At 49.9% G+C, this 24,577-nt stretch overlaps 9 protein-coding genes across 9 annotated transcripts; 5 read left to right on the top strand and 4 right to left on the bottom strand.

Moving 5' to 3' along the window:
- Nucleotides 1–412: 412 nt before the first annotated feature.
- Nucleotides 413–1,574, bottom strand: N7509_005462 (uncharacterized protein; the record flags this gene model as incomplete). The annotated part of the gene is made up of 3 exons (XM_056630099.1): nt 413–662; nt 765–921; nt 1,568–1,574. The coding sequence occupies 3 exons, from the start codon at nt 1,572–1,574 to the stop codon at nt 413–415; spliced, it is 414 nt and encodes a 137-aa protein (XP_056489401.1).
- Nucleotides 1,575–2,243: 669 nt separating this feature from the next.
- N7509_005461 (uncharacterized protein) lies at nt 2,244–2,781 on the bottom strand (the record flags this gene model as incomplete). Its single annotated transcript, XM_056630098.1, has 2 exons — nt 2,244–2,598; nt 2,663–2,781. 2 exons carry the CDS (start codon nt 2,779–2,781, stop codon nt 2,244–2,246), a joined length of 474 nt encoding a protein of 157 aa, XP_056489400.1.
- Nucleotides 2,782–3,796: 1,015 nt separating this feature from the next.
- Nucleotides 3,797–4,495, top strand: N7509_005460 (uncharacterized protein; the record flags this gene model as incomplete). The annotated part of the gene is made up of 2 exons (XM_056630097.1): nt 3,797–4,127; nt 4,188–4,495. 2 exons carry the CDS (start codon nt 3,797–3,799, stop codon nt 4,493–4,495), a joined length of 639 nt encoding a protein of 212 aa, XP_056489399.1.
- Nucleotides 4,496–4,845: 350 nt separating this feature from the next.
- his3 (imidazoleglycerol-phosphate dehydratase HIS3) lies at nt 4,846–5,695 on the bottom strand (the record flags this gene model as incomplete). Its single annotated transcript, XM_056630096.1, has 3 exons — nt 4,846–5,261; nt 5,378–5,566; nt 5,617–5,695. 3 exons carry the CDS (start codon nt 5,693–5,695, stop codon nt 4,846–4,848), a joined length of 684 nt encoding a protein of 227 aa, XP_056489398.1.
- Nucleotides 5,696–6,138: 443 nt separating this feature from the next.
- N7509_005458 (uncharacterized protein) lies at nt 6,139–6,665 on the top strand (the record flags this gene model as incomplete). Its single annotated transcript, XM_056630095.1, has 2 exons — nt 6,139–6,231; nt 6,297–6,665. 2 exons carry the CDS (start codon nt 6,139–6,141, stop codon nt 6,663–6,665), a joined length of 462 nt encoding a protein of 153 aa, XP_056489397.1.
- A 1,974-nt stretch (nt 6,666–8,639) lies between these two features.
- Nucleotides 8,640–12,616, top strand: N7509_005457 (uncharacterized protein; the record flags this gene model as incomplete). The annotated part of the gene is made up of 4 exons (XM_056630094.1): nt 8,640–9,356; nt 9,418–9,866; nt 9,921–12,546; nt 12,605–12,616. The coding sequence occupies 4 exons, from the start codon at nt 8,640–8,642 to the stop codon at nt 12,614–12,616; spliced, it is 3,804 nt and encodes a 1,267-aa protein (XP_056489396.1).
- A 1,545-nt stretch (nt 12,617–14,161) lies between these two features.
- Nucleotides 14,162–17,431, top strand: N7509_005456 (uncharacterized protein; the record flags this gene model as incomplete). The annotated part of the gene is made up of 3 exons (XM_056630093.1): nt 14,162–15,143; nt 15,213–15,842; nt 15,894–17,431. 3 exons carry the CDS (start codon nt 14,162–14,164, stop codon nt 17,429–17,431), a joined length of 3,150 nt encoding a protein of 1,049 aa, XP_056489395.1.
- Nucleotides 17,432–18,808: 1,377 nt separating this feature from the next.
- On the bottom strand, nt 18,809–21,173 carry N7509_005455 (Pet127 family protein; the record flags this gene model as incomplete). Its single annotated transcript, XM_056630092.1, has 4 exons — nt 18,809–20,423; nt 20,484–20,547; nt 20,606–20,924; nt 20,985–21,173. The coding sequence occupies 4 exons, from the start codon at nt 21,171–21,173 to the stop codon at nt 18,809–18,811; spliced, it is 2,187 nt and encodes a 728-aa protein (XP_056489394.1).
- An 855-nt stretch (nt 21,174–22,028) lies between these two features.
- On the top strand, nt 22,029–24,529 carry ade1 (bifunctional aminoimidazole ribotide synthase/glycinamide ribotide synthase; the record flags this gene model as incomplete). Its single annotated transcript, XM_056630091.1, has 2 exons — nt 22,029–22,308; nt 22,392–24,529. 2 exons carry the CDS (start codon nt 22,029–22,031, stop codon nt 24,527–24,529), a joined length of 2,418 nt encoding a protein of 805 aa, XP_056489393.1.
- Nucleotides 24,530–24,577: the final 48 nt, after the last annotated feature.

Below are 24,577 nucleotides of genomic sequence, written 5' to 3'. Positions count from 1 at the left end.
ATTTTCTCTCGCTCACTTTCGCGTTCTTTCGCGTAATGATATTTTTTCCTTGCGACAATTTTCCTTTGTTGATCTTATTAGGGGCCTGTCATCAATGGATACCCCGCCTTTAATGAGCACATACATTCGCTGCTCGACGCGTGGCACAGACTCAACAAACGAGCGAGTGCAACGTCATAAGAGCATGGCTTGTAGTTATCAACCAATGCTTTGACATATTATCGGTCTAATTGCTCGTTGGAAGGCTACTTCAATTGTCCTTGTCTACATGGTATATGGAAGAAAGACAAAAGTTGATAAATTCCAAAACTTAGATACTCCGTTGACAGTCGTTACAATAGGTTATGTAGATGTTGACACAATAATAGAAACAAACGAGGTCGTCAACAACTCGACGGCGACGACGACCCGCTTACACCTTAGCCCCATTCTGCTCAGTCTCACTAGGACTGCTGCTGCTGGCACTATCGACCTTGGTGACTGTTTCTCCATTCTCATTCACCACTTCGCCGCCGTGGACCTGTTCTTCGAAAACGGGCTCCGGGTCGATGGTCTCGAACTTCGTTCTGAAGTCGGCGAGGCCCTGTGTGCTGCTGTTCGAACGGCGGCGGGCATTGTTGAAGGTGTAACCATAGTCATGGACTTCTTCGCCATCACGACCCCTGGATGAGGTGGGGTCATATTAGTACATGTTTCAAGTTCAGGCGAGGTAGGACGAAGATGATGACGAGGAGGATGCATTGGATGCAGTTCTGTAGACTTACCAGTTACCCTTACCACCACCATCTTTCTTTGTCTTCTTAGGGTCAGCATCGGTTGGACCGGACTTGGCGAAGAAACGAGGGAGGTTCTCCTGAGGGGCGATCACACCACTCTCAGGAGCCTGGTATTCACGGTCATTGAATTTGTGAGAGCGAGTCACTGTTCTCGTCAGTATGGAATGGAAACGAATCTCGATGGAAGAGGGAGGGGATGGACAAACTGATGCGGGTATTTGAGATGATGTTTTGAGATGGATGAGAAAGGGAAATGGAAAGGGAAGACAAGCCGGCCGAAGCTGAGCAACCAAAGGGAGTGCCGCATCTCGCGTGACTCGTGACCTCATACCCCCGAAAATGCGGGGGGTTGCACTAAACCCGGCCCCACCAACCTTAATGCATCATGACGGAGGGCTTAAACTAGCATATTTCTGAGCATTGTTTGATTATTTGGCTTCGGGTGCTTTAGAATGTACTATTTACTCTTCAATTGGCCCTTTTGCTTTCTGGGGATTATACATTATATCGTGGTGCGAATATAATGGGATGATGTGATGTGTCACGCCATACACATCATACCATGAGCCCAAGTGGTCAATTGCCATGAATTGTACGATTGCAGCAAGCTTTTAAACAAATTGCACCGACTCAATCGCTCAATTCACCAATTGAAAGCGATAGATGGGTGGAAATTTGGGATAAGCGGCTCGGGAGCTTTGTCGAGAGAGGCTGAGATGACCTATTTAGAATGTCTTGGCATTCCGATTCCGCGCATTCCAGTATTGGTTTTGGGTTTAGACAAAGCTTACCACTCATTAGTGCATTTGTAAGGGGTGTTATAATACTTGGATGCTAGGCTTAATATTGAGTATATTTTGCTCGAAACCTAGTCTTCGATACAACGAATTGTCCAACGATACATGAGCAACGAGATGTTTTCTTCCATGATATTGCAGAAATATGACAAGTAGTCATAGATTTCTGGAGATCAGAAGTCATAGTAAAAGATCGAATACATGAAGGAGTGTATAGGCTGCAATCTGCAGAATCAGAAGAAGAAGAAGAGGTCCTAAATCCGAAAACATACCTAATCAAATCATCCTCGTCTTGCTTTACTAAGTAAGACCAATGAAAAAACCCTGAAAAGGATTGATACGATGTTTAAGTACCCAACCCTGGCCAACTACTCATTCTATGAGTATCGTGTTGAAGAAATGGAGGAGGAAACGGCCAACTAGTGGGATGGATCTTCGGCCCCTTCGTATACTTAAAGGTGACGGCCGTCGGGTGGATGATATTTCCCCGGCAAAAACAATATATTTTACACAAAGTCGTATTCCAGGCTGTTCTACGGTGTCCTCTCCTTGAAGAATACTATCAGGGATTACTATAATACGACTAGTAGTTGTATATACTAATCTTATCACATATACCAAGAAAGGTGATTGAGGATGATATGAAAATTTACTAGTAGAATTCTGCCCTTCAAACAATTGATCCTTCTACATTTTGATCATCTTCAAATCTACGGATTATCGTAGCCGGTACACCGCCGGCAAGACATCGTGGCTCAATATCGCGTGTCACCACAGCCCCCGCAGCAATTGTAGTGCCTGACCCAATACGAACACCGTCCAGAATCGTAGCCCGGGCACCAATCCAACAATCTGCTTCGATAATTATAGGGCGAGCAAAAGAGGTCCCATTGTTTTGTCTTCGGTCTTTTGCCTCGAGTTGATGTGTACCCGTGCAGATACACACGCCAGGACCGATTAAAACGCGATCATCGATTCGAATAAACGCATTATCAAATAGGGATGCACTGTGAGCCCAGAGGTCTCTGTAGTAAGTATGTAGTGCATGGGATGTAGGAGCGAGCAACCAAAAAAGAGACGTCAACTAACTCGCGGTTGATGTATACATCATCCCCAATAAAGACGTTACAGCCCCATCCAACGAAAAAGGGCGGTTCGATATTTACTCTCTCTCCCATTTTACCCAGGAGGTCTTTAGCGACTGTCATACGCCGGGTCTTCAACGATACAAGCGTACTTCCTTCTGGAATACTTGTATCATTGAAATCGTTCAGCGATCTAAGTGTTCGGAGCTTATGGTCTTGGAGTTCGCGAGATCTCGAGGTCGTAAAGCTAGAGAAGCTACGCTTTAACATAGCAGTGAAGATTGTGGCACAGAAACGACAGACCTCATTCCACTTATCATTTTTTCGTATTCGTCGCACCAGGGAACCCGCGCATGGCTTTTCTTCAGCTCCGATATCATAATATGGGTTTCGGTGGAAGATGACATGTTGGCTGACCTTGGAAGGCTTGTACTGTAGAGCTAGTATGTTTAAGTTATCTTTGAAACTGTCGCAAATTCCCGGAGATGAGTAAAAGCAACCGTTCGTCAGATTCAGTTGCATAGGCCATTTAAGACGTGGTCAGCAGGGCTCACATTCAAGCATTCAAGGGGTGCCCTAAGGGACTTGGGCGCCAAACCTTCCACCGCGCCAACGTTTCAGTGAGGGGAAACCCTATCTCACCCGCCCAATGAAAAGCCTCGGCACGCCTTGCATTGTTCAACGCAGGAACAATCGCTTTGTCTCTTGAGTCTGAGGATTTTTACTGGTTCGACTAAAATACGATATGTTTGAAGGACAATGAGCTCGGGCGAATTATGTCATGGATTGTTTTACTTGGTGGCCTACATACTACGCGATCCGCATTCCCCAACCAACCTCCACCAGTATGAATGCCTCCACCATCTGCCTGAAATGAATTGCCCTTGTTTCTAAACCCGCCACCTCCCATCCCCCGCAAGCAATGCAATTCAGAAATGTTAGTCCAAGCGGGTGTGGAATAAAAGGCTGATGTTTCTCCCTCTTTCTCATCTCTATCAATCAACGCCTCAATCCATCGCCTACCTACTCGTCTGATACAGTTGCTGGTCAACCATATCCCCATTTAGCGCCAGATCTACAACTCTACACTTCACCTCACAAGATACTTCTACGCCTAGTATTTTACGAAACCGCCAATATGCACTCCATCCTGACCACTTCGCTCTTCCTCTCTCTCGCTGTCTTGTCCACGGCAGTTCCCATCCCATTCTCCTTGGCAACAAAGGACACAGCCCTAACTGAGGCTCAACTGCTTCAAATCGCCCCAACGTCAAATACCTGCGATAATGCCCCTGCTAAAGGAGAATGCGCCACGGCGAAGACAGCCGCCACCTTCGTCTCTCAGTCCTTCAGTGACTACAAGGTCACTAACAAGGCCGAGCAAGCCGCGATCCTGAGTCTGATGGCTTTTGAGAGCGACGACTTCAAGTACAATAAGAACCATTTCCCCGGCACCCCAGGTCAAGGCAGTAAGTATATGCATTATCCTTTCCTAAGATCAGGACATGTCTAACTAGAACTGCCATTAGCTCGCAACATGCAATCCCCAGCCTTCAACAAGAAATACGCCAATAGCATTCCTGCCCTGAAAGACAAGATTGCCCCTGTCGCCAATAGCCCCGCTGATCTACTCGACTTGCTGCGTGATAACGAAACCTACGATTTCGGATCTGGCGCCTGGTTCCTTACCACTCAGTGCTCTAAGGATGTGCGCTCCGCTTTGCAGGATGGCTCTGAGACAGGCTGGCAACAGTATATCAGCAGCTGTGTTGGCACTTCGGTTACTGATGAGCGCAAGCAGTACTGGGAGCGAGCTGTGAAGGCTCTCGGTGTGTGAAAAGATGCTTGAATATTGTCTCAGCGGGCATTGAATCGGTGTTCATGTGTTGGTGTTTCAGGAGTTTTGGTTTGCTTGCACCCGAAGCTGGTTCTTCGTGGCATTCCGGCGCGGTTTGTGGTTGTGGTTCGTAGATTGGTGTTATGAGTTTATCCTGGTTATGAAATTATGTCTTTTTATGTTACCACCACAAAGCAAAGATATCGATGGTATGCAATTTCCCGCCCAATCTTGCAAAGTCCTTGGACTAGTAGTCTATTCGTAAATAATATTAACGTAGAAATTTTGGTATCTCATCTCATTGCCGTAGTCTCGTTTCATATACAAAAGATTTAACTTTTTGTCAATATTCACAGAACACCCTTAGTGCTAACGATATCGCCAGCGCCGACCTCACCGGCCGATTTCCGGGTAACAGCAGTGCGGATAGCAACAGCGAGAGCCTTGAAGGCACTCTCCGCGCGGTGGTGGTCGTTGTCACCGTATGTGCAGCCAACGTGAAGCGTTACGTCGGCAGCCTGAGCGAAACTCTGCAGACCGTGGGTGATCATCTCAGTGCTCAGGTCGCCAATCTTCTCGCGGCGGAAGCCAAGGTTGATCACAGCCCAGGGGCGACTTGACAGGTCGATCACGGCCCATGAGAGAGCCTCGTCCAGCGGGGCGTCACCGCGGCCAAAACGCGCCAGTGATTGACGGGCGCCAAGGGCTTTTGTGAAAGCAGTTCCAACGGCTAGGAAGGTGTCCTCGGTGGTGTGGTGGTCGTCAACTAAGGAAAGAGATAGCGACGATTAGCGGACTGCTTGTCTTTGCTGCAAAAGAAGAAGAACAAGAAAAAGATTGACGCTGACGCTGACTACTGTCGTCAAGACTGGCGGAACTTACTGTACAGGTCGCCCTTTGCGCGAACCGCCAGACTCATTCCGGAGTGCTTCGCCAACGCATGCAGCATGTGGTCCAGGAAGCCAATTCCAGTGCTCACGGTGATCTGCTGGGTCGGGGTGAATTGTGTGGCATGACCGGCATCCTTAGGAGGGACAATGCCCTTCTTCGCGGCCTCTGCTTCCTCGGGATCTGTTGGCGGGGGAAGTGGGAGGAGGGCTCGTAAGGCGGGAGGACGCCACCGTCCAGGGAGAGCGACACTTGGATTTTGGTCTCGTTAGTGACACGCGAGACGACGGCGGTACGTGCTTGGAGGGCCATGGTGGTCAATTGGAGGTGGTTATGCGGCGGTGAGAGAGTTGAGTCAAGTCATATAATTCCAATTGTTGCTAATCATAGTTTCTTTCTATGTGACTCGCCGCCCGCTCTCCGACGGGGGAAATTTCCAAAAAGGGTTGATCCGCACCTTCTCCATCATTCGGTGTCTGAAGCAAAGACCGTTCAGTTCAGTTCATTTCCACCTTTTAAAAACACTGGCTGGTCCAGATTTTTCTGCATGATCCATATCTGATCAATTCAATATAACTGAGTTTCTCGCGGCTGCTTAATCCCTATCCTTTGCCTCTTCTTCGCCGTCTCATCAGCTTCCCCCGCGCCCCGAGCTCAATAACCAACCACCACCACCACCATCATATCCTCCAGCCTTAGGCTGCCCGACACTCCTTGCATCTTACGGCGGTCATATAAACTCAATTCCAGCCATTATGCCACCGCCATCCAACCAACGGAAGGACATCGAGCCCCCGGCTGAGGTCACCACTCAGGCCATGATGGGCTTCATGACCGGTGTGTTCCGGGTATGTTATCCTTGAGAGCCAGTGCAGGTAGACCGCCGTTCGATGAAAATTAACATCTGATGCAGTTCGGCTCGGTCTCCATATTTGCGCATATGATCATGAACCTACCACATCCTTTCATCTTCTCTCCTCCAAAGCCGCCCACGACACAATCGCAAGCTCGATCTCGGCCCTCGATGTTCTCGCGCGACTATCTTCGTTCTCGTCTCTTCTACCGTCCACTGGAGGGGTTCTCGGAATGGATCTCGCCAGGTTCTCGTGTTTATCGTGGCTTGACACCGCAATTCAAGGTGTTCCTGCAGATCGCAGCCATGACGCTCGGTGGCTGCATCTGGGCCGAAAGACGGGTCGCAGAGTACATTGAACTGATGCGGCGTATCAAAAGAGCCGAGCGTCTCCAGGCCGAGCGCGAACAGGGTTCCCGACCGTACTAGTAAAATGAAATTGCTCGAGTCATGCGGAGCATATGGGTACAGTATGCCATACGATTACATAGACTACACCGATTGTCGGGGACAGCGTGTATGTGCATGGGATCGACGGATGTGCCTCGTATCTGCGAGAACTACCTGACCGAATAAGTAAACATGCTTCCCGAAGGCTCCGGGAATTCTCTTTGTTCTTTGAGCAGGACTTTTTTTGGGCAGGAGATATGACGCAGTTTTCATTGATGCCACGCGAACGGAATTGATCTGAGTCCTGGAGATTATCTCGAAGCTTACCCCCTTGTGGCGCTGTCGATCTATATTACGATCTCCATCTTCGTGGACCCCAGAGACGTCAGTTTTACCCCATCCACTCCATTCCCCCTGGGGGCACATCCCCATGCTCAAAGACGGCGGAGCTCGCGAGGTGTCGATCACCCATTTTCGATGTGGATCCAGGAGGATCGCACTTTGATAGTTCCATCGCCCCATACGGACTACTCGTACCCATATCAATAGTCATTCATGGATCGCATCACAAATTTGTCCACACACACACCACCGTGCCACGAGAGCGAATCACGCAAGCGCCGTGCGGGAACGGGTGGTTCCTGCGGAGCAGATTAGCCGGGCCAATACATCCTCATATGTCTTGTACAATCCCTGCTATAACAGTCCGTAGTGGGCTGCACTATGTACTCTTAGCGGATGCACGCCCTGGGTGGAGTACGCCTCTTACGTGGCCAAGAAGCCCCCATCTCTCGAATGCGGATGCAATTCGACATGTCGCGAACGCATGTCTCATCGGGTCAGGTAAGACGGTGCATTTGGCCGAGTCATGTATAAGCGCAATCCAATACGAGTAGATTTGAAATGTACACAGAGGCTGGAATATCAAAGGATAGTTAGCGGGTAATAGTTATACTCAAGACACCATATCAGAGATAAGAGGAAAAAGAAAAGAAAAGAAAAGAAGAAAAAGTTAAGCCGATAACAATAGGCAACCAGTGTCTACTACTCCATAGTAAAAAATAAGAGAAAAAAACGAGACCTGAAACATGGCGATGTTCAGCGGCGAAGCAACTGGGAGGGGCGACCGTTTTACTGCATCCGTCCATTCCTCACTTCACCTCCTTTTTTCCCTCTCCTCTCCTCCCGAGGGGACCGTTAGATCTCATCGCTGCACTCGTCCAATTTCTCCAGGTTAGTTCCCTGTTCTCTCTGCTCACGGGGGAAACTCTACTGCAGAGTTTGACCCTTGCCCTGAGATCTCTGCCTCTGCCTCTCCCTCTCCAAACCCCCCGCCACCAGTAGAACTTTGTCCGTCTTTCACACTCCCAAGTTGATCGGCAATCCTGACCTCATTCTGGGTCAGATCAGCTCTCGGAAGCCAGAGAGATCTTCTGCGACGAATCGACTCCATTGATCACCGCCTTCTTTCATTGTTTTCCCCAGGCTTCCTCGCCGTTTTGAGTCTGTGTTTTCGGAGCCAAGCTCTTGAACTTCTCCCCTTCCGGCGAACCTATAACCTTCGGTGCAACCTCTCTTTCTTCGCCACATTGTTGACAGCTATCACACGCGTCTGGAGCAATTCACTTTTCTTCCATATAACCACCAGGTCCGCTTTTTTTCTGACGGTGGAGTCTGTTTGCTATCCCTAGCATCTTTACCCGTCAATTGCTTCCATGGCGACTTGAAGCTGTACGTTCCTTGTCCTTGTTCCTACCCCCGGTACCCCCGCTTTCGCCAGTTCTCCCCATGCCCCATCCCCAAGCCTTTCGGAACTTGCCAGCTCCAGCTCTTCTGCCTGACATCCACCGACATGTCTTCCAGTCCCCTTTGCTAACTGTGGTTGTTCAGTGAGAACGACGTTGGGGTCGTCAATGGGACAAGCCCGTTTCTCACCACTATTTCCGCCGATATTTTCGACGCCTACACTCGCTACTAGTTAAATCCTGCCTCTACCTCCTTCATAATATCACCATGGCCGAGCTCAAAATTGGCTCGAAGGAACGAAGGAAAAGTTTCAGCATGTTCAGCCCAGCCTCAACATCCTCAGCCCCACTTCTACGACCTCCGATTCACGATCGAACCCCCTCTGATGATACCTTCTCGAAGAATAAGAAGTCCCGTCGCAACTCGGGCTTTTTTGGCCGGTCCCAAAGTCCGAATCGATGGTCAACGGGACCCAATGTCCTCCGCCGACCAGGCACTGCGGGAGAGACAGCCGCCTGGTCTGCGGCTATGTCCTCTGCAACCACGCCCACCTTGGAAGCCCCTCAACCACGTCGCAAGTCATTGCAGAAGAAGCGCACTTCGGTCTTTGGATCTTTGAAATCCCTTCATTCTCTGGAAGACGATGACCCTCTCAGTGCCTCCGTCGGGTCATTGGGCGACGAGCATTCCGGGATTAGTCCCCGAAATGGGATCTGGTCCTCGGCCATCCTCCACCATGGAGCACTCCAAACGACAGGCGGTATGTGGCGAAAGAAGAGCCAGTACTTGGTTCTCACCGACAGCCACATCATTCGTTTCAAAAACCAGGCCAAGGCGGCCGATTCCTTCCCTTCAATCCCGCATTCGTATGCACGGGCTCCTGCCTCGCATCGCCAGTCCGTCGCCTCGATTAGTTCACTGCAGGACATGCAGCTCTTGGTTGCAGAGCCTTCTGCAGGAATTCCGTTGAACAGCATTATTGCGGTATACATGCTGGAGGACGCCCGAGTCTCCCCCCACGGTGGAGGTGGCTTATCTTGATGAGCGCACTCACAAGGCTACCCTGGTTCAAATGCAGACATCTGACCTCCAGGAGCTACAGCTTTGGATGGTGGGTATTCGCCAAGCGGCACAGATGGCACGGGCAAATGACCCTCTCCCTTTCGACCGGGGCTCGGTTGAGTATGTAACAAGGATGTTGGAACACGAACGAGATTACGACCCGGCTGTATTTCGAATGTTCCGAGTCATACAGATTGCCTCCAGCAAATCTCCTACGCGTTCGTCTTCCGATGACCTGACCAAACTGTCGCCTACTGGCTGCTACCTCGCCATTGGACTGCATAAGGTCCACTTGATTCCGATGCAGAAAGCAGCCAATCGATCGTCTGTTGTGTCGTTGTCTGATCTGGAGACCACTACATCATTTGGCCTTATGAATCTGACTGGTCTGTCAATGGAATACGGGGACGATAGTCTGCATTTAACTTTCCGGTGAGGGATCACGGAAGCCCGCATCTGCCACTGACGTTGCTAATGATGAAGCAGTACCCCTTTGAAGAAAGCGTTCAATGTGTTCCTTGCTTCAGTTCATTCTGTCGAAGTTGCTTGTTGGATCCGACAACATACCGAGTACCTGCGCCCATTGTGGACACAACAGCCGTACGATTTCGTGGTACCACGTGAACTACAGAACGAAAACTTCCCACCCGCTACTCTGGATGAAGACTATGGCTGCTTCGACCGCACATTAGTTGCATATTCGGCTAGTTATGACGTTGATACATCCAACATTCGGTATACCATCGACTTGGAATGTGAAGATGCACCATGCTTTCGCCTTCTTCGACCAGCATCTTCCAAGACTTCGCGCTACAGTGCGCATGAGCTGATCGCTGTTATGCGTGCGCTCCGGTATAATGAATCATTTCGATCGATCTCGTTCCGCGGGATAAACCTCGATGCATTGCAGGGTATCCGTGATGTACTTGGGGTGGATGTTGATGTTCATCTTGACCGAAATGGATCCCTCGTGAACATCCCAGGGCAAACCAATTTGACGGTTCTGTCCCAGGAGGTGCGTGCCTTGGCATTGAAGAGCCAGTCACTTCGTCGACTCGACTTTTCATACTGTCTAACACGAACGCCAACGCCAACTCTGGACAAAGGTAGCCGGGACCCTGGATGTGGCATCCCTGAGGCTATTTTCCCAGTTTGTCGCCGTGAATTGACCAATGTGGATTGGGTTGTATTGAATGGAATTAAACTGGGCGAGTCAGACCTGGATTATCTAGTCGACGCCGCATCCCAGAGACGGAGTCATTTGCGAGCTTTGGAGGTCGGCGATTGTGGGCTATCTGTGCACGAAATAGACCTCTTGCTGTCTACCATCGTTGCTCAAGAGTCAACGCTCGAAGCTATCAACATCTCGGGGGTGCAAGGCCGTTTGAATCCCGATGTCCTGCAGCAGTATATTGGGTACTTTGGCCAGATAAGGAAGGTCAATCTTTCTCGCATCGCCAGGACATCGGGCTCTGACCCTCTGATAACAGCAGAGATGCTGTTCAATTGGCGGCTTGAAGAACTGATTCTCAGTCGAACAGCGGTGAACCGCGAAACTGTGGACTCTCTCGCTACTTATCTGGCCAGTGATCGGTCCCAAAATCTTCGCACGCTTCGCCTTGATCAGTGTGGCCTGAGTGGAGAGGATATTGCCATGTTCATGCATTCGATGTCTACCGACCCAGGCAGACCGCGAAGCCTCCATTTGCATGTCAACGAGAATCGTCTTGACAATGGCTGTTCTTTCCTTTTTGATGCGATCGCTAAAAACCTGACTCCGTCCCACCTTTCCATGCAGATGATTGACTTCAAGAAAGAGAAGCATTTCCGACAGTTGGTCGATGCGGTGCGCCAGAACAATACTCTTCGCTATCTGGATATCTCGAAAGCTTCTCTTCCATATGATGCTGGTCCGGAGACGTGCCGAGCGCTCCAGTTGATGTTTGAGGAGAACGATACCCTCGAAGCTTTGGACATTAGCGGAGAGAGTGCGCATCTAGACGTTGCACGCTTCGGAATTGGTCTCAATCTTGCACTGACTGGTCTGAAGAAGAACACATCACTCAAGGTCCTGAAGATTGAGCATCAAAAACTCGGCCTTCAAGGCGCAAACACGTTGGCATCTGTACTTGAGGAAAACGAATATCTACGCGAAGTGCACTGCGAGAACAATGACATCAATCTACAGTCGTTCACAGTACTGGTTAATGGTCTACAATGCAACCGTACCCTACTCAGCCTCTCCAATATGAACCAAGACCGATATATGTCTCTCGACAAGGTTCGTCGAGAAGTCGACAACGTTCGCTGGGATGCGGGCACCACTCATAGCTCGACGGCAAACTCGATTCGCCGTTCTTTGCATGCAGCCATGGGTACTAAGAGTCACCGTCTAAGCAAACATCAACCAGCCAACTTTTCCGTGTCGCCTACCGAGAACTCGCAACTTGCAGCTCAGAACGTGGAATTTATTCTGCAGTCCCTCCACCGCAAATGGGATATGGAAATTTCTCGATTGCAGAGGTACCTCCTGCGTAACTACAATGTTACTCATGGAATCGAAGATCCGGAAACAGATGACGCAGCTAGTGATGGACGTCCTGGGACCGCAGCAAGCCTGGGAACAATGCTCGATAACTTCAAGTTCGAAGTTGCAGTATCTGCAGACGAAGTTCACGCCTCTCCCCCTGACGACTCGGCTGCATCAATCCACCTCCCTCAGGAAGTCACGGCTCTACCATCAACCGAACGCCGCGATTCAGAGCCTAGACCCAAGGCCTTATCCAAGGCCTCGCGCACGGCCAGCCGAATGAAAAGTGTGCCCAACCTGCGACAACAAACCGCACGCACATCGCAAATCATGCCACCCGGATTCGGTTCTTCCAGCCCTGATTCCTCGCGCCTCGCCCTTCCCGTCCCTCCTTTACCCTCAGCGGTGACCAAGGCAAGCAGTGTTCGCAGTGCCCGCAGCTCCAGCACCGTCTCAACTGGCACTGGTAGCGCGCGCAGTACATACGGGACGGCTTCATCCTCCCTAAGAAACTTCCTGACTGGCAGCGCCTTGAAGGAGCGACGACGAGTGGAATCGATACGCCCTGTCTGTGTATCAAATGTATCAAACGACAGCCCCCCCACAGCTAGACTGGACACCGCCAAAACTCGATTTGCAGGAGCTACAGTAGCTTTCATTCGCTATATGCGAGATGTACAGCAAGGGAATCAATCATCCCACAACGCCCTACCTATATCACCACCTCCCATTCACTTCTCCACGAAGCATGTCTTCAGAAATTCCTGTATAGGATTCTCGAGCGCACACGACTTTCTCGCCTCCTATATATGGATCTTTTGCCATGTTGAGCTTTTTTTTTCGACCTGCTCAACTCCTGGTCATTCTTCCGAGGCTCTCTGTCTCGTTTCAGAATGCCAACCAGCCAGCCTCTGGCTCTCGATACCCTTGCCTTTTCTTGAAAAAGAACCTTCATTCTGCAACTCTGCTCTACTTTTTGATCAAACCACTATCAAGACGGAGTTCTCCTGCAGTTACTTTTTTTATTTGCTTCTCTTCCTCCATTTCTGGCGTGATTCTTGTGGATATCATTTGCGAGGCGCTCCGGCATTTCGCAGCGACGGCGTTTTTTTGCTTCTCTTTTCTTCTTCATTTTCTTTTCCCATCATTGTTGCCATTGCCTTATTTATACTCGTCATTGTTTTTTCTCGTTCTATATCCTATCCTACTGCCTACTAGGGCTTCTCAATGTGACCGTGAACCTTACATGATTGCTTTGCTTTGCTTTTTATGATGGTAGTCATGGGTGTTTGCTGGGCTGGTTTGGCTGGTCTTGGTACTACTCACTCAGCTGTGGTAATTGTTAATGCTGTTGTCTAAAGATCCATTGGTAGCGTGTGGGCATAACTTGAATGAATATCAGGTCTCGAGTCAGAAGTTTCTTCTGTGGATTGTTCTATACCTAATAGGTTGTAGAAAGTAGTAGTAGTCACGGTGTTCTCATAAGGCTCTGTCATCCTCCCAGTGAAGCTATTCTGCGTAGTACTAATTGAGCCTAACCTTGGAGCAATCCAGGCTACTGGGTCTATCACTTCCTGGCTGTTTTAATTAAAGTCAATATCCTACTTGTACTTATAATAAATGAGTTTGGGTAGAGAAACAATATTATTCTTTCAGAGGGTCTGGCCAAATGCTTGATTATCTTGATGTAGAAGTAAGTATTCTTGGTGAAACCTAGTGCTGGTAGGCCAATGATTTTGTAATCTGTACTGTCGAGCTTAGCACAGGGCATGCCTAGAATCTTATCACGGGTCTGAGTTATTGTAACCGGATAGAATAACACAAATGCTAGTACACGTCGGGGCTCTTGGATTAGTTCATGGGTAAAGAACCCAATCGTATATCCAAGCTTGTCTGTCCATGCTTGAAGAAATCCCCAGGGGCGTCGATCAGATGTGAGAGTAGGAAATTCTGGGCTTTGTCGACAACTATCGTTGCCGGGAGAGTCTTCGTCACGTTGGTTGATAGCCGCGGCATAGGTCTGCCGTCGAATCTCCGTCTAGGGTGCAGCCTCATCTCAACCCCGCCTTCTCCTGACAAACTCCCGACATCATCCCCACAGCCTCCACTTTACATTGTATTCTTTCTCCTATGTTCCACACAAATTTAAGGGATAGAAATCAAAGGCACAGTCGGACCGGGGTAGAGTCAGTCTACTATGGATGCCAGGACCCGATCACACGATGATTATACGGTCGGATGGATATGCGCCTTACCAGTGGAGACGGCGGCTGCGAAGCTGATGTTGGATAATATACACCCGCTTTTGCCTCGCCTGCCGAGGGACCAAAATACATACATTTTTGGAAGCATCGGGGAACACAATGTCGTTATTGCTAGTTTGCCGACTGGTGTACATGGTAATACGTCAGCTGCGACGGTTGGGATGCAGTTGCTGTCTAGTTTTAACGCCATCCGCTGCGGTTTTATGGTTGGTATTGGCGGCGGAGTACCAACCAGCAATGCAGACATTCGACTCGGGGATATTGTAGTGAGCCAGCCGACGGACACATCTGGAGGCGTGATCCAGTACGATTTAGGGAAAGCGCTAAGCGGCGGCCAATTCAAGCGAACCGGAATGCTTAATCGACCTCCCAAGGTTCTGTTGACTGCTCTCGCGATTGTCCAAGCACATCACCTCACAGAAGATAGTCGGATCATCGAATTTGTTTCCAACCTGCAAGCAAAAATGGCGCCCCACAAAGCTACCAAATTCACGCGACCGACGCAGGAGGATTGTCTATTCCAAGCAGAATATGATCATATCATATCTGATACCTGTGTTGATTGCGATAGATCTAGATTAGTTTCACGAACCCGACGAGAGCACCAAAAACTAGTCATTCACTACGGACTCATCGGATCGGCAAATCAAGTTGTGAAGGATGGCAAGCAGCGAGATCAGCTGGCTCAAGACTTAGGTATATATTGTGTGGAGATGGAAGCGGCGGGACTCATGAATGACTTTCCGTGTCTGGTCATTCGGGGTATCTGCGACTACGCCGACTCACACAAGAATAAGGAATGGCAAGGATATGCGGCGGCAGTGGCGGCGGCCTACGCGAAAGAGCTTCTCTTGGTGATTGCAATCGATCAGATCAACAGTACCCCAACTGCACGAGACACACTAGCAGACTCTGGTGAGAGAATGTCTACAGAACTCCTTAACTAGTTCGAATTCATTGCTGATTCGTCGTTCACATAAATAGTCCACCGCTTTGACGTCCCATTAGACCTGACGGCTGTGCCAGTGATTGAAAGTTTTCTGGGACGGCAAGGTGAACTAGACCGACTCTGGCAGTATTTACAGCCCACGGATTCCCGATCACGAAAGGTTGCAATTGTTCACGGGCTTGGCGGGATGGGAAAGACACAACTAGCGATTCGTTTCGCACGAGACCGCAAGCACGATTTCTCAGCCATCTTCTGGCTGAGTGGCAAGGATCGAGTCACAATCTTGCAATCCTTGAGCTCTATCTTACCCCGATTACCAGGGCAGTCACATGCTGACGGGGCGATGAATGACGAGGAAGTGGAGCAACGAGCTAGAGATGTGTTAAAGTGGCTAGCAATAGAGGGAAACTCACGCTGGCTGATCATTTTCGACAACATCGACCAATACTCCCCTAGCCCCATTGGTGATGCATATGATATTGCTGAATTCTTCCCTGGAGCCGACCATGGCTCTATTCTCATTACCTCTCGGCTGCAAGGGTTGACGGAACTGGGAAAGTCATTTCCTATCCATAGGCTTGACTTGAAGGATGCGATTCAACTGCTCTTACAAAGCAGCCGTCTATCAATGAATAATATAGCTGAGGAGCTTAAGAGCAATCCCGGTATGAATGGACTTGATACTTGAATATTATTTATGATACTAATATGTATAGATACCGTTGCTCTTGCGAACCGTCTTGATGGACTTCCATTGGCAATCGTCATCGCCGGGGCGTTTATGCGTGAAACTGGAACCAGCATCACTGAGTACTTACAGTACTACCAAGTATCTTGGTCCGACCTACAGCTGCAATCAAATCCTGAACGCCAGTACCAGCAAGGCAATATGCTGCAAACATGGATGATCTCATATCGTGAGATTCAGAAGCGAGACACGAACGCAGCAGAATTGCTTCTGTTCCTTGCTTGTTTCGATAATAGAGATATTTGGTATGAACTCATAAAAGGTAGCTGTCACAACTCAAATCTCCCAATTTGGCTCGAAAGAACTATATCAAACAGAATTGCATTTAAGATCGGTGTCAAGGCTCTCATCGGGTTCTCTCTACTCGAGGTTAAGGAACAAGGGGGCTACGCTATGCACCCGGTGGTACAAGATTGGTGCGTTCACCTCGCCAGCGCAGACAAAACTGTGAATCCAATCCAGCTTAATGAGCTGGCATTGGTATCTGTTGGGTACACTGTCCCTAGTACAAGTGTCAGAAATTATTACGAGCTTCAGCAGCGGCTTATTCCACATGCGAACTATGTACGTCATAGGGATTGTTCAGGCCATAATATTTTGGTGTGGGAAGCATTTGATAATTTAGGAATCCTCTACTCTGATCAGGGGAAGCTGAAGGAGGCAGAGGAGATGTACCAGCGAGCACTGGCAGGCAACGAGAAGGCCCTGGGTCCTGATCATACGTCTACTCTTCGGACAGTCAACAACCTTGGGAATCTCTACGCTGAACAGGGGAAGCTGAAGAAAGCAGAGGAGATGTCCCAGCGAGCACTGGCAGGCAAGGAGAAGGCCCTGGGTCCTGATCATACGTCCACTCTTGATACAGTCAACAACCTTGGGAATCCCTACTCTGATCAGGGGAAGCTGAAGGAGGCAGAGGAGATGTACCAGCGAGCACTGGCAGGCTACGAGAAGGCCCTGGGTCCTGATCATACGTCTACTCTTCGGACAGTCAACAACCTTGGGAATCTCTACGCTAAACAGGGGAAGCTGAAGGAAGCAGAGGAGATGTATCAGAGAGCACTGGCAGGCAAGGAGAAGGCCCTGGGTCTTGATTATACGTCTACTCTTGATACAGTCTATAACCTTGGGAATCTCTACGCTAAACAGGGGAAGCTGAAGGAAGCAGAGGAGATGTACCAGCGAGCACTGGTAGGCTACGAGAAGGCCCTGGGTCCTGATCATATATCTACTCTTCAGACAGTCAACAACCTTGGGAATCTCTACGCTAAACAGGGGAAGCTGAAGGAAGCAGAGGAGATGTACCAGCGAGCACTGGCAGGCAAGGAGAAGACCCTAGGTCCTGATCATACATCTACTCTTGATACAGTCCATAACCTTAGTCTTCTTTACTCTGATCAAGCCAAGCAGGAAGAAGTAGAGATTCGCCAGCGAGGACTGGCAGGCAGTCACAAGGCCGCGCCCCTAGATCGCACTAGAAGCCGGCGGATTGATCAGATGAGTTAAACATCGCGGGTAGAAAATGGTGCATACAACTTATAGCGTGCATAAAATGAACAGATTATTACAGTATCATATGAGTTCAAATACTATCTACGGCGGACCAGGAGAGACGATACCAAGAGGCAAAACTCCAACAAAATAGGAAATAATACAGCCTCGCCAGGTCAGATCTGCGGAAACCCACTATAAGTTTCCATGGAACTCCACGGACTTTTCGTACGCATAATGTACTATTACGTGCCTATGACCTGTAATATACAAACCGCATTTTACTGCGTCACTCAGTTTAACGTGGGCTGCTCAATAAATGATCTGCGCTAAGGCCTTGGCGGTGGGGCCAAGAAAGAGAGTCTAAGTGTGCACTGGTCAAGCCGATTTCGAGAATGACTGTATCATCATCGTTAACAAGAGTGTATTCCACCCCACAAGGCAAAAACTCGCCCGATTTTCAAGAGGATTTTGCGTTTGACCTGTTTGCATTTCTATGGGAAATTTCATGTACCATGGCTTGCTCATACTACGTTGTCGAGGCATATATTGAGTAAATTGTAATACTGGAAATGTAACGACACAGCAATATACCTCTCAGAGTTATGTTGGACCTTGGCATTAAACTCGAAAAACAATCAACACCACACCGATTTCTGGAAGTACTGTATCATTATTACTATAAAGTTAATTGCCATCGTTATGCAATTGTACTTAACATTATTATTGTCATCACTAAGTAATTTTACTTACTATCTAATGACCATTATCTGATCGCTTGTTTGTATACAAAAGTAGCGCTGCTACTACTATTGCCTGATTATTTTTGTTTGTAAACATTATACGACTTTAGGTCCTACCCACCTGGGCAGTTATATTCTCAGAGCCCTGAATTGTTAGAATCAAGGGTAATTTGCATGGGCAGGATAGCTTTGCTAAGGGGCAAGGCCTATAGGAACATTGGTAATTTTGGGAGGCTGTCGCCGCGCCGTCAGAATCACTGGGCTGATTACGGCCATGAAGAGTTGTATTCCCGCGTAATCCAATGTTTCGATGCTTCATCTCAGCTTAGTAGGGTGCGTTCTACCCCTGGAAGCGAAAGAGCTACAATCAACAATGAAATGTAGAAAGAACACTCCGCTCATATGAATTCAAGAGACCTTCAATGATAGATATACAGCCCAATAAAGAAAACATTTCAACCCCAATGATTTTGAAATCAAAGACCAATGCCCAACAATGCCAGAGTTGAAAGGAGTAAAAAAAAAGAACAAGAACAAAACAAATATCTACTAATGTACAAAGAAGAGAGACCTAAGCTCTCTCAAATAGGTATCGAAACCACCCTAAAAGATAGGGCACGATGTTTTAAGTTCCCCTATGGAAAATCTTTTACACCTCACCATCCAACACCACAATACCCTCCTCTTTATCGCGCTTATTCTCCTGTGCGCGGTACTTGCGTCCCTGGCGCGCGAGCTTCTGGAGATTGCGGAGGTAGAACTTGTTGTGATCATTAAGTTCCTCATCGCCTCGGCCTGCGAGGGCTTTTTGACGTCGCGTTTGGCACATGTTGTACAAGTGTCGTCCTTGTTTATCGTTCAGCTCACTTAACTCCCAGTCGACAGTCCACAGGTCTGCGGAGGAGAAGTTTTCCGGCCTCTTCACGGGCTTGCCGTTGACAAGATTTTTGGCTGTCAGGCAGTATGCTAGCAGGGGGCCCTTTGGTTCGAGTGCCTCGGTTTGTTCGGCGTTGAAGGTTTCGTCTGGGGGTAGCGATGAGTCGTAGACGCCGGGGGCGGTCTCTGCTTCGGATTCCTCTGATTGCTGGGACTCTTCGACAACTTCGGATTCAGGGGCTCGGAAACCAGGCTCGAGCGGGAAGTCCTCCTCCTTCGGGATAAGATTCAAAAGACGGTTTTGATACTCCTCGATCTCATCTTTGTTCTTATTCTGGATGGCGTGGATCTCATCTTGAGTGACGGGCTCCACGAAGATATACATGAAAGGCGTGACGGTGTCACGCGAATCGAAATGGAAGCGTAGAGACTGTTTGGGGAACTTCTCTGTAGCTTTGTTCAACACCTCATTCCACATTCCTAGACTGAGCTGGAACTCGGTGTCGCCCAAAGCGGTATCAGACTGGCCGTGCAGAGCCTGATCCATCTCTGGCAAGCTCACGTACTGGAATCCGAAGATGCGCTCAATGTTGTGGAATGCGACGAAGATACCATCCATACGACCAATACGCACTTGCAGCGAGTATTTGAGGAAGGCAGCGCGGATCATATCGTAGAATTCACGCTCGTAGGATTCAAAGGCTCCGTACCGGTCCTTGATCTCATATCCAAGTCCCTGCTCGAAGTTCTTTGCGTCCATGCGAATGGAGACAACGGCTCGTGTCTTCAGATCAAACATGCCGGTTCCGGGTAGACGGGGGTCGTAGGCGTCCAGCTGCGAGCGCATAACAAAGTCCCCATAGGTAGAGTAGTGGTAAGCTTCTGGAATTGATTCTTCTTCCTCGGCAGATATCTTGTTCTCATGCGAGCGTCGATAGCGCTCGAATTCTTCCTTTGGCAAGGTGAGAAGTTTCTCCATGGACTTTCCAAGGTTCATCAAAATATTGGCCGAATCAAACTCCTTGTCTGCGTCAATTGCATAAGTGCCATCCTGGTAATGGAGGAACATGGCGGCTGGTGATCGAAGCAGGCGAGTGAAGCTGCGCATCTTCTCCGGAAATCCCTGGGAGACGGTGCGGACGTCGATTTCTCTCCAACCAGACAGAAGAAAATGAAAGTGGGAAAGAACCGAGGTCATGCTGGAGGAGGACCCAATATACTTCTTGTTCGCTTTGACGGCGACTTCGCGGAGAGTCTCGTCCTTGGAGGACGTAATATAGTCCTTCAACGTGTTGAAATCGAATTCGGTGACGGGCATGATCGAGCCGAGATAAGGGTCGAAATTGTAGACGCGAGAGCGAGGATCCCGTAGATGATAGACACCGGGGCTGTGTACTGATGTTAGAGTACTGATGGTAGAGCACGAGAGATGAAATTGGCAAACTTACTTGAACAAAACTCGGTCAAGTCCAAAAGAAAGACCAGGAACGGGCGCCGTGGGGACATCAAGTGCTAAATAATGTTTAGCAATGGGGCCGGGCCTGCATTTCACGCCAATGTTCGAACTTACGTTTCACCTGCTGGCCTGTTGAGTTGATTGATCCAGTGTACTTATTCTCGATATTTTTCGCAACGTGTTTGAGGAGTGCCCTATCTTCTCCAGCAGTCTCCTTCCTAGCCCTGGCCTCTGGGTTCATGGATGAGGATGGTTTCTCGGGCTCGGGGATATCAAATGCGGTTAAGACTTGGTCATTGGAGGCCTGAACTGGGTCCAGTCGGTTTTGTTCAGTCGTCTCGCCGTCGGCATCTTGTTTTCTGGTCGCCTTATCCCCGCCGGATTCCGATCTTTTGGAGTTTCCTTTCCGCTCATATTTCCGATGGTTGGATTTCTGGATGGTAGCCAATTGCGTCAGTGTCTTATTCTCTATAACCAAAAAAATGCAACATACCGCATCTGGATCCTCAAAGTTCTTCTTCCATTGCTTGCTAGTCTTTGCAGTCTTGTGTTTGGAAAGAGTGGGAGGTGTGGTGTGCAGTTGGCGGAATTTGGCTTGCGCGCTGGATTGGACCGCTAGACAGGAGAAGCAGACATGGCTTCGTGTTGGGCCTGGGACAGACCGAGTTGAAAGACGAAGCATTCGGTCCACTTGACTCCAATCGAGAGGAGAACAAGAAAAAGAAAGGGATGTCTCCTGACAAAGATGGCGCGCGAAAACGAGTTGACCGCAGGCAAACCTCCGCGCCGCAGAATGTTTTTTGCCTCGCGTCACCGCTTTGTAATTGATGCCTGAGCGATCAGGACTGAAACTAGTAGACAACTAACTAACGTGCTAAATATGAAGAAATGAGTAATTAAGGCATTGGGATATGTATGTATTGATAGAACTAAGCAAAATCAGCAGTTGTCTTGGTAATTATAATTTTCTACGAGAACACTAATTCTCATCTTATTCTATTCTAATATCGATACTGCCTATAAAATTAAAGTTTTCCCGCCTTAGGTATCTGTCTGATTTGGTCGGTACTCTAACAGGCACTGTACTAGTAAATCTTTGATAGAAAATACAATCTTACATATTTAGGCTCTCTTTCAGCCTTGCTAAATACTCCAAGTTCAATTCTGCTCACTAATGAAGAATTCCAAATGTAAATGCATAAATGATTTTCCCCCATACCCATACATGAGTCAGTCCACGCGGCGGAGAAAATCGTTCCGCCGGCAGAAAAAAAAGTTATCTTCAATCCAATCTACAAAGTCTACCAAGTCCCTCTCGACCGCAATCCACCCCCTTTGCAGTTGCCTCTCAGGTCTCTCGAGGTTAGTTTCTTATCCGCACTGGCTATCTTATCCCAAGATTCTGGCATTCCTCTTTCTCGACCCCTCAATTCCATTCCCTGGCCCTCCAATCCCAGCGGAGGAGGGGCATACCCGCGATGGACTCCCACAGTCGCTAACAACTTCAACACAGTCACTCGAGACACTGCTTTTCACAATGGCTTCCGAACAATTACGCGTTCTCATTGTCGGCAATGGTGGCCGTGAACATGCTCTGGCTTGGAAGCTGAGCGAGTCTCCTCTGGTCGACATCGTCTACGTCGCTCCCGGAAACGGTGGCACTGGTCTGGGTGCCTCCAACAAGATCGCCAATGCCAATGTCAAGGGCGATGACTACCCCGGTCTGGTTGCCTTTGCTCAGAAGAACAGTGTCAACCTAGTCGTCCCCGGCCCCGAGGCTCCTCTCGTCGACGGTATCCAAGGTTACTTCCAGGCTGGTAAGTTCACTTTATACCAACCTATTCTTCTCGATTCCGATCCTGTGCCTTCAGATTCACTAACATATCTGGTCTCTCTATAGTTGGAATCCGATGCTTCGGTCCCTCCAAGGCTGCTGCCCGCATGGAGGGCTCCAAGACTTTCTCCAAGGACTTCATGCAGCGCCACCAGATTCCCACCGCTGCCTTTGGAAACTTCTCCGACTACGAATCTGCCGCCAAATATCTCGACTCCGTCAACCACAACGTTGTTATCAAGGCTGACGGTCTGGCCGGTGGAAAGGGAGTTGTTATCCCTACCACCAAGGAGGAGGCGCACCAGGCCCTCCGCGAGATGATGATCGATCACCAGTTCGGCAAGGCTGGTGATGAGGTCGTCATTGAGGAGTTCATGGAGGGTGACGAGCTGAGCATCCTCACCTTCAGTGACGGTTACACTATCCGTTCTTTGCCCCCGGCTCAGGACCACAAGCGCATCTTTGACGGTGACCAAGGCCCCAACACTGGTGGCATGGGCTGCTATGCGCCCACCCGCATTGCGCCCAAGGAGGTGCGCGAGGAGATCGACCGTACTATCATCCAGCCTTCCATTGATGGTATGCGCCGTGATGGATTCCCCTTCGTTGGTATCCTCTTCACCGGTCTCATGATGACCAAGAACGGACCCAAGGTCCTTGAGTACAACGTCCGTGGTGGTGACCCCGAGACTCAGACCCTGCTGCCGCTGCTGAGCAAGGACACCGATCTGGCCCAGATCATGGTCGCCTGTACTGAGCACTGGCTGGATGGTGTCTCCGTCAAGGTCGAGGACAACTACTCCACCACCGTCGTCGCCGTTGCTGGCGGATACCCTGGCACCTATGGCAAGGGTCAGACCATTACTCTGGATCCTGCTCCCGCCGGTACCCTCATCTTCCACGCTGGTACCACTCTGTCCGGCAATGAGCTGCAGACCGCTGGTGGCCGTGTCATCGCTGCCACTGCTACTGCCCCTACCCTCGAGGAGGCCGTCTCCAAGAGCTACGAGGGTGTTGCTACCATTCACTTCGATGGCATGTTCTACCGCAAGGATATCGCTCACCGTGCGTTCCGCCAGACTGCCGACACTTCTCTCACCTACGCCCAAGCCGGTGTCTCCATTGATGCCGGTAACGAGCTTGTGAACCGCATCAAGGCCTCCGTGGGCCGCACCAAGCGCCCCGGTACTGACGCCGTCATCGGTGGCTTCGGTGGACTCTTCTCTCTGGCCGCCGCCAACTCCCAATACCACCCTCACTCTCCCACCCTCATCGGAGCCATCGATGGAGTCGGCACCAAGCTCAAGATCGCTCACAGCGTCGGCATCCACGACACCGTCGGTATCGATCTGGTCGCCATGAACGTCAACGACCTCGTCGTCCAAGGCGCTGAGCCTCTCTTCTTCCTGGACTGCTACTCTTGCGGCCACCTGGACGTCCCCACCGCCGCGGCCTTCGTGACTGGAGTCGCAGAGGGCTGTGTGCAAGCCGGCTGCGCCCTGATCGGTGGTGAAACCGCTGAGATGCCTGGTCTCTTCGTCGACGAGTCCTACGACGCCGTCGGAGCCGCCGTCGGCGCCATTAACACCACCGGCGAGCACGCCCGCAAGATCCTTCCTTACACGGACTCCATGCGTCCCGGCGACGTCCTCCTCGCCCTGGGCTCTTCCGGCCCTCACTCAAACGGCTACTCTCTCGTCCGCAAGATCGTCGAGCGCGCTGGCCTGAGCTACACCGACCAGGCCCCCTTCACTATGCCCGGCCAGTCCTCTTCTTCTCCCCTCTCCCTCGGCGCTGCCCTCCTCACCCCTACCCGCATCTACGTCAAGTCCATCCTCAACGCCCTCGCCTCCCACCCAGCTGCCATCAAGGGTCTGGCTCACATCACCGGCGGCGGTCTCGTCGAGAACGTCCCCCGTATGCTGCCCGCTACCCTGACGGCCCAGATCGACGTCAGCACTTGGGCCCAGCCCCCTGTCTTCTCTTGGCTCCAGCGTGCCGGTAATGTGTCCGCGGCTGAGATGGCTCGCGCCTTCAACTGCGGTATCGGTATGATTATCGCTGTCGACCCGGCTTCTGAGGCTGCTGTTCGTCAGAGCTTCGTCGAGCAGGGTGAGGATGTTTACCGTATTGGTGAGCTGCGTGCTCGTGCTGAGGGTGAAGAGGGATGTGTTCTCTCTGGACTTGAGTCGTGGGGCGCATAAGTGCATAGATGGCTTGCCCTGGCTTGGCTGAGGCTGAGGCTTTTGTTT

The sequence above is a fragment of the Penicillium cosmopolitanum genome (assembly GCF_028827165.1).
Source record: "Penicillium cosmopolitanum strain IBT 29677 chromosome Unknown utg000006l:49.0-5199605.0:1.0-5204138.0, whole genome shotgun sequence".
Classification (NCBI taxonomy): Eukaryota; Fungi; Ascomycota; class Eurotiomycetes; order Eurotiales; family Aspergillaceae; genus Penicillium; species Penicillium cosmopolitanum.
The sequence above is the reverse complement of the archived record's forward strand: the minus strand, read 5'-3'. Positions and strand labels throughout refer to the sequence as shown.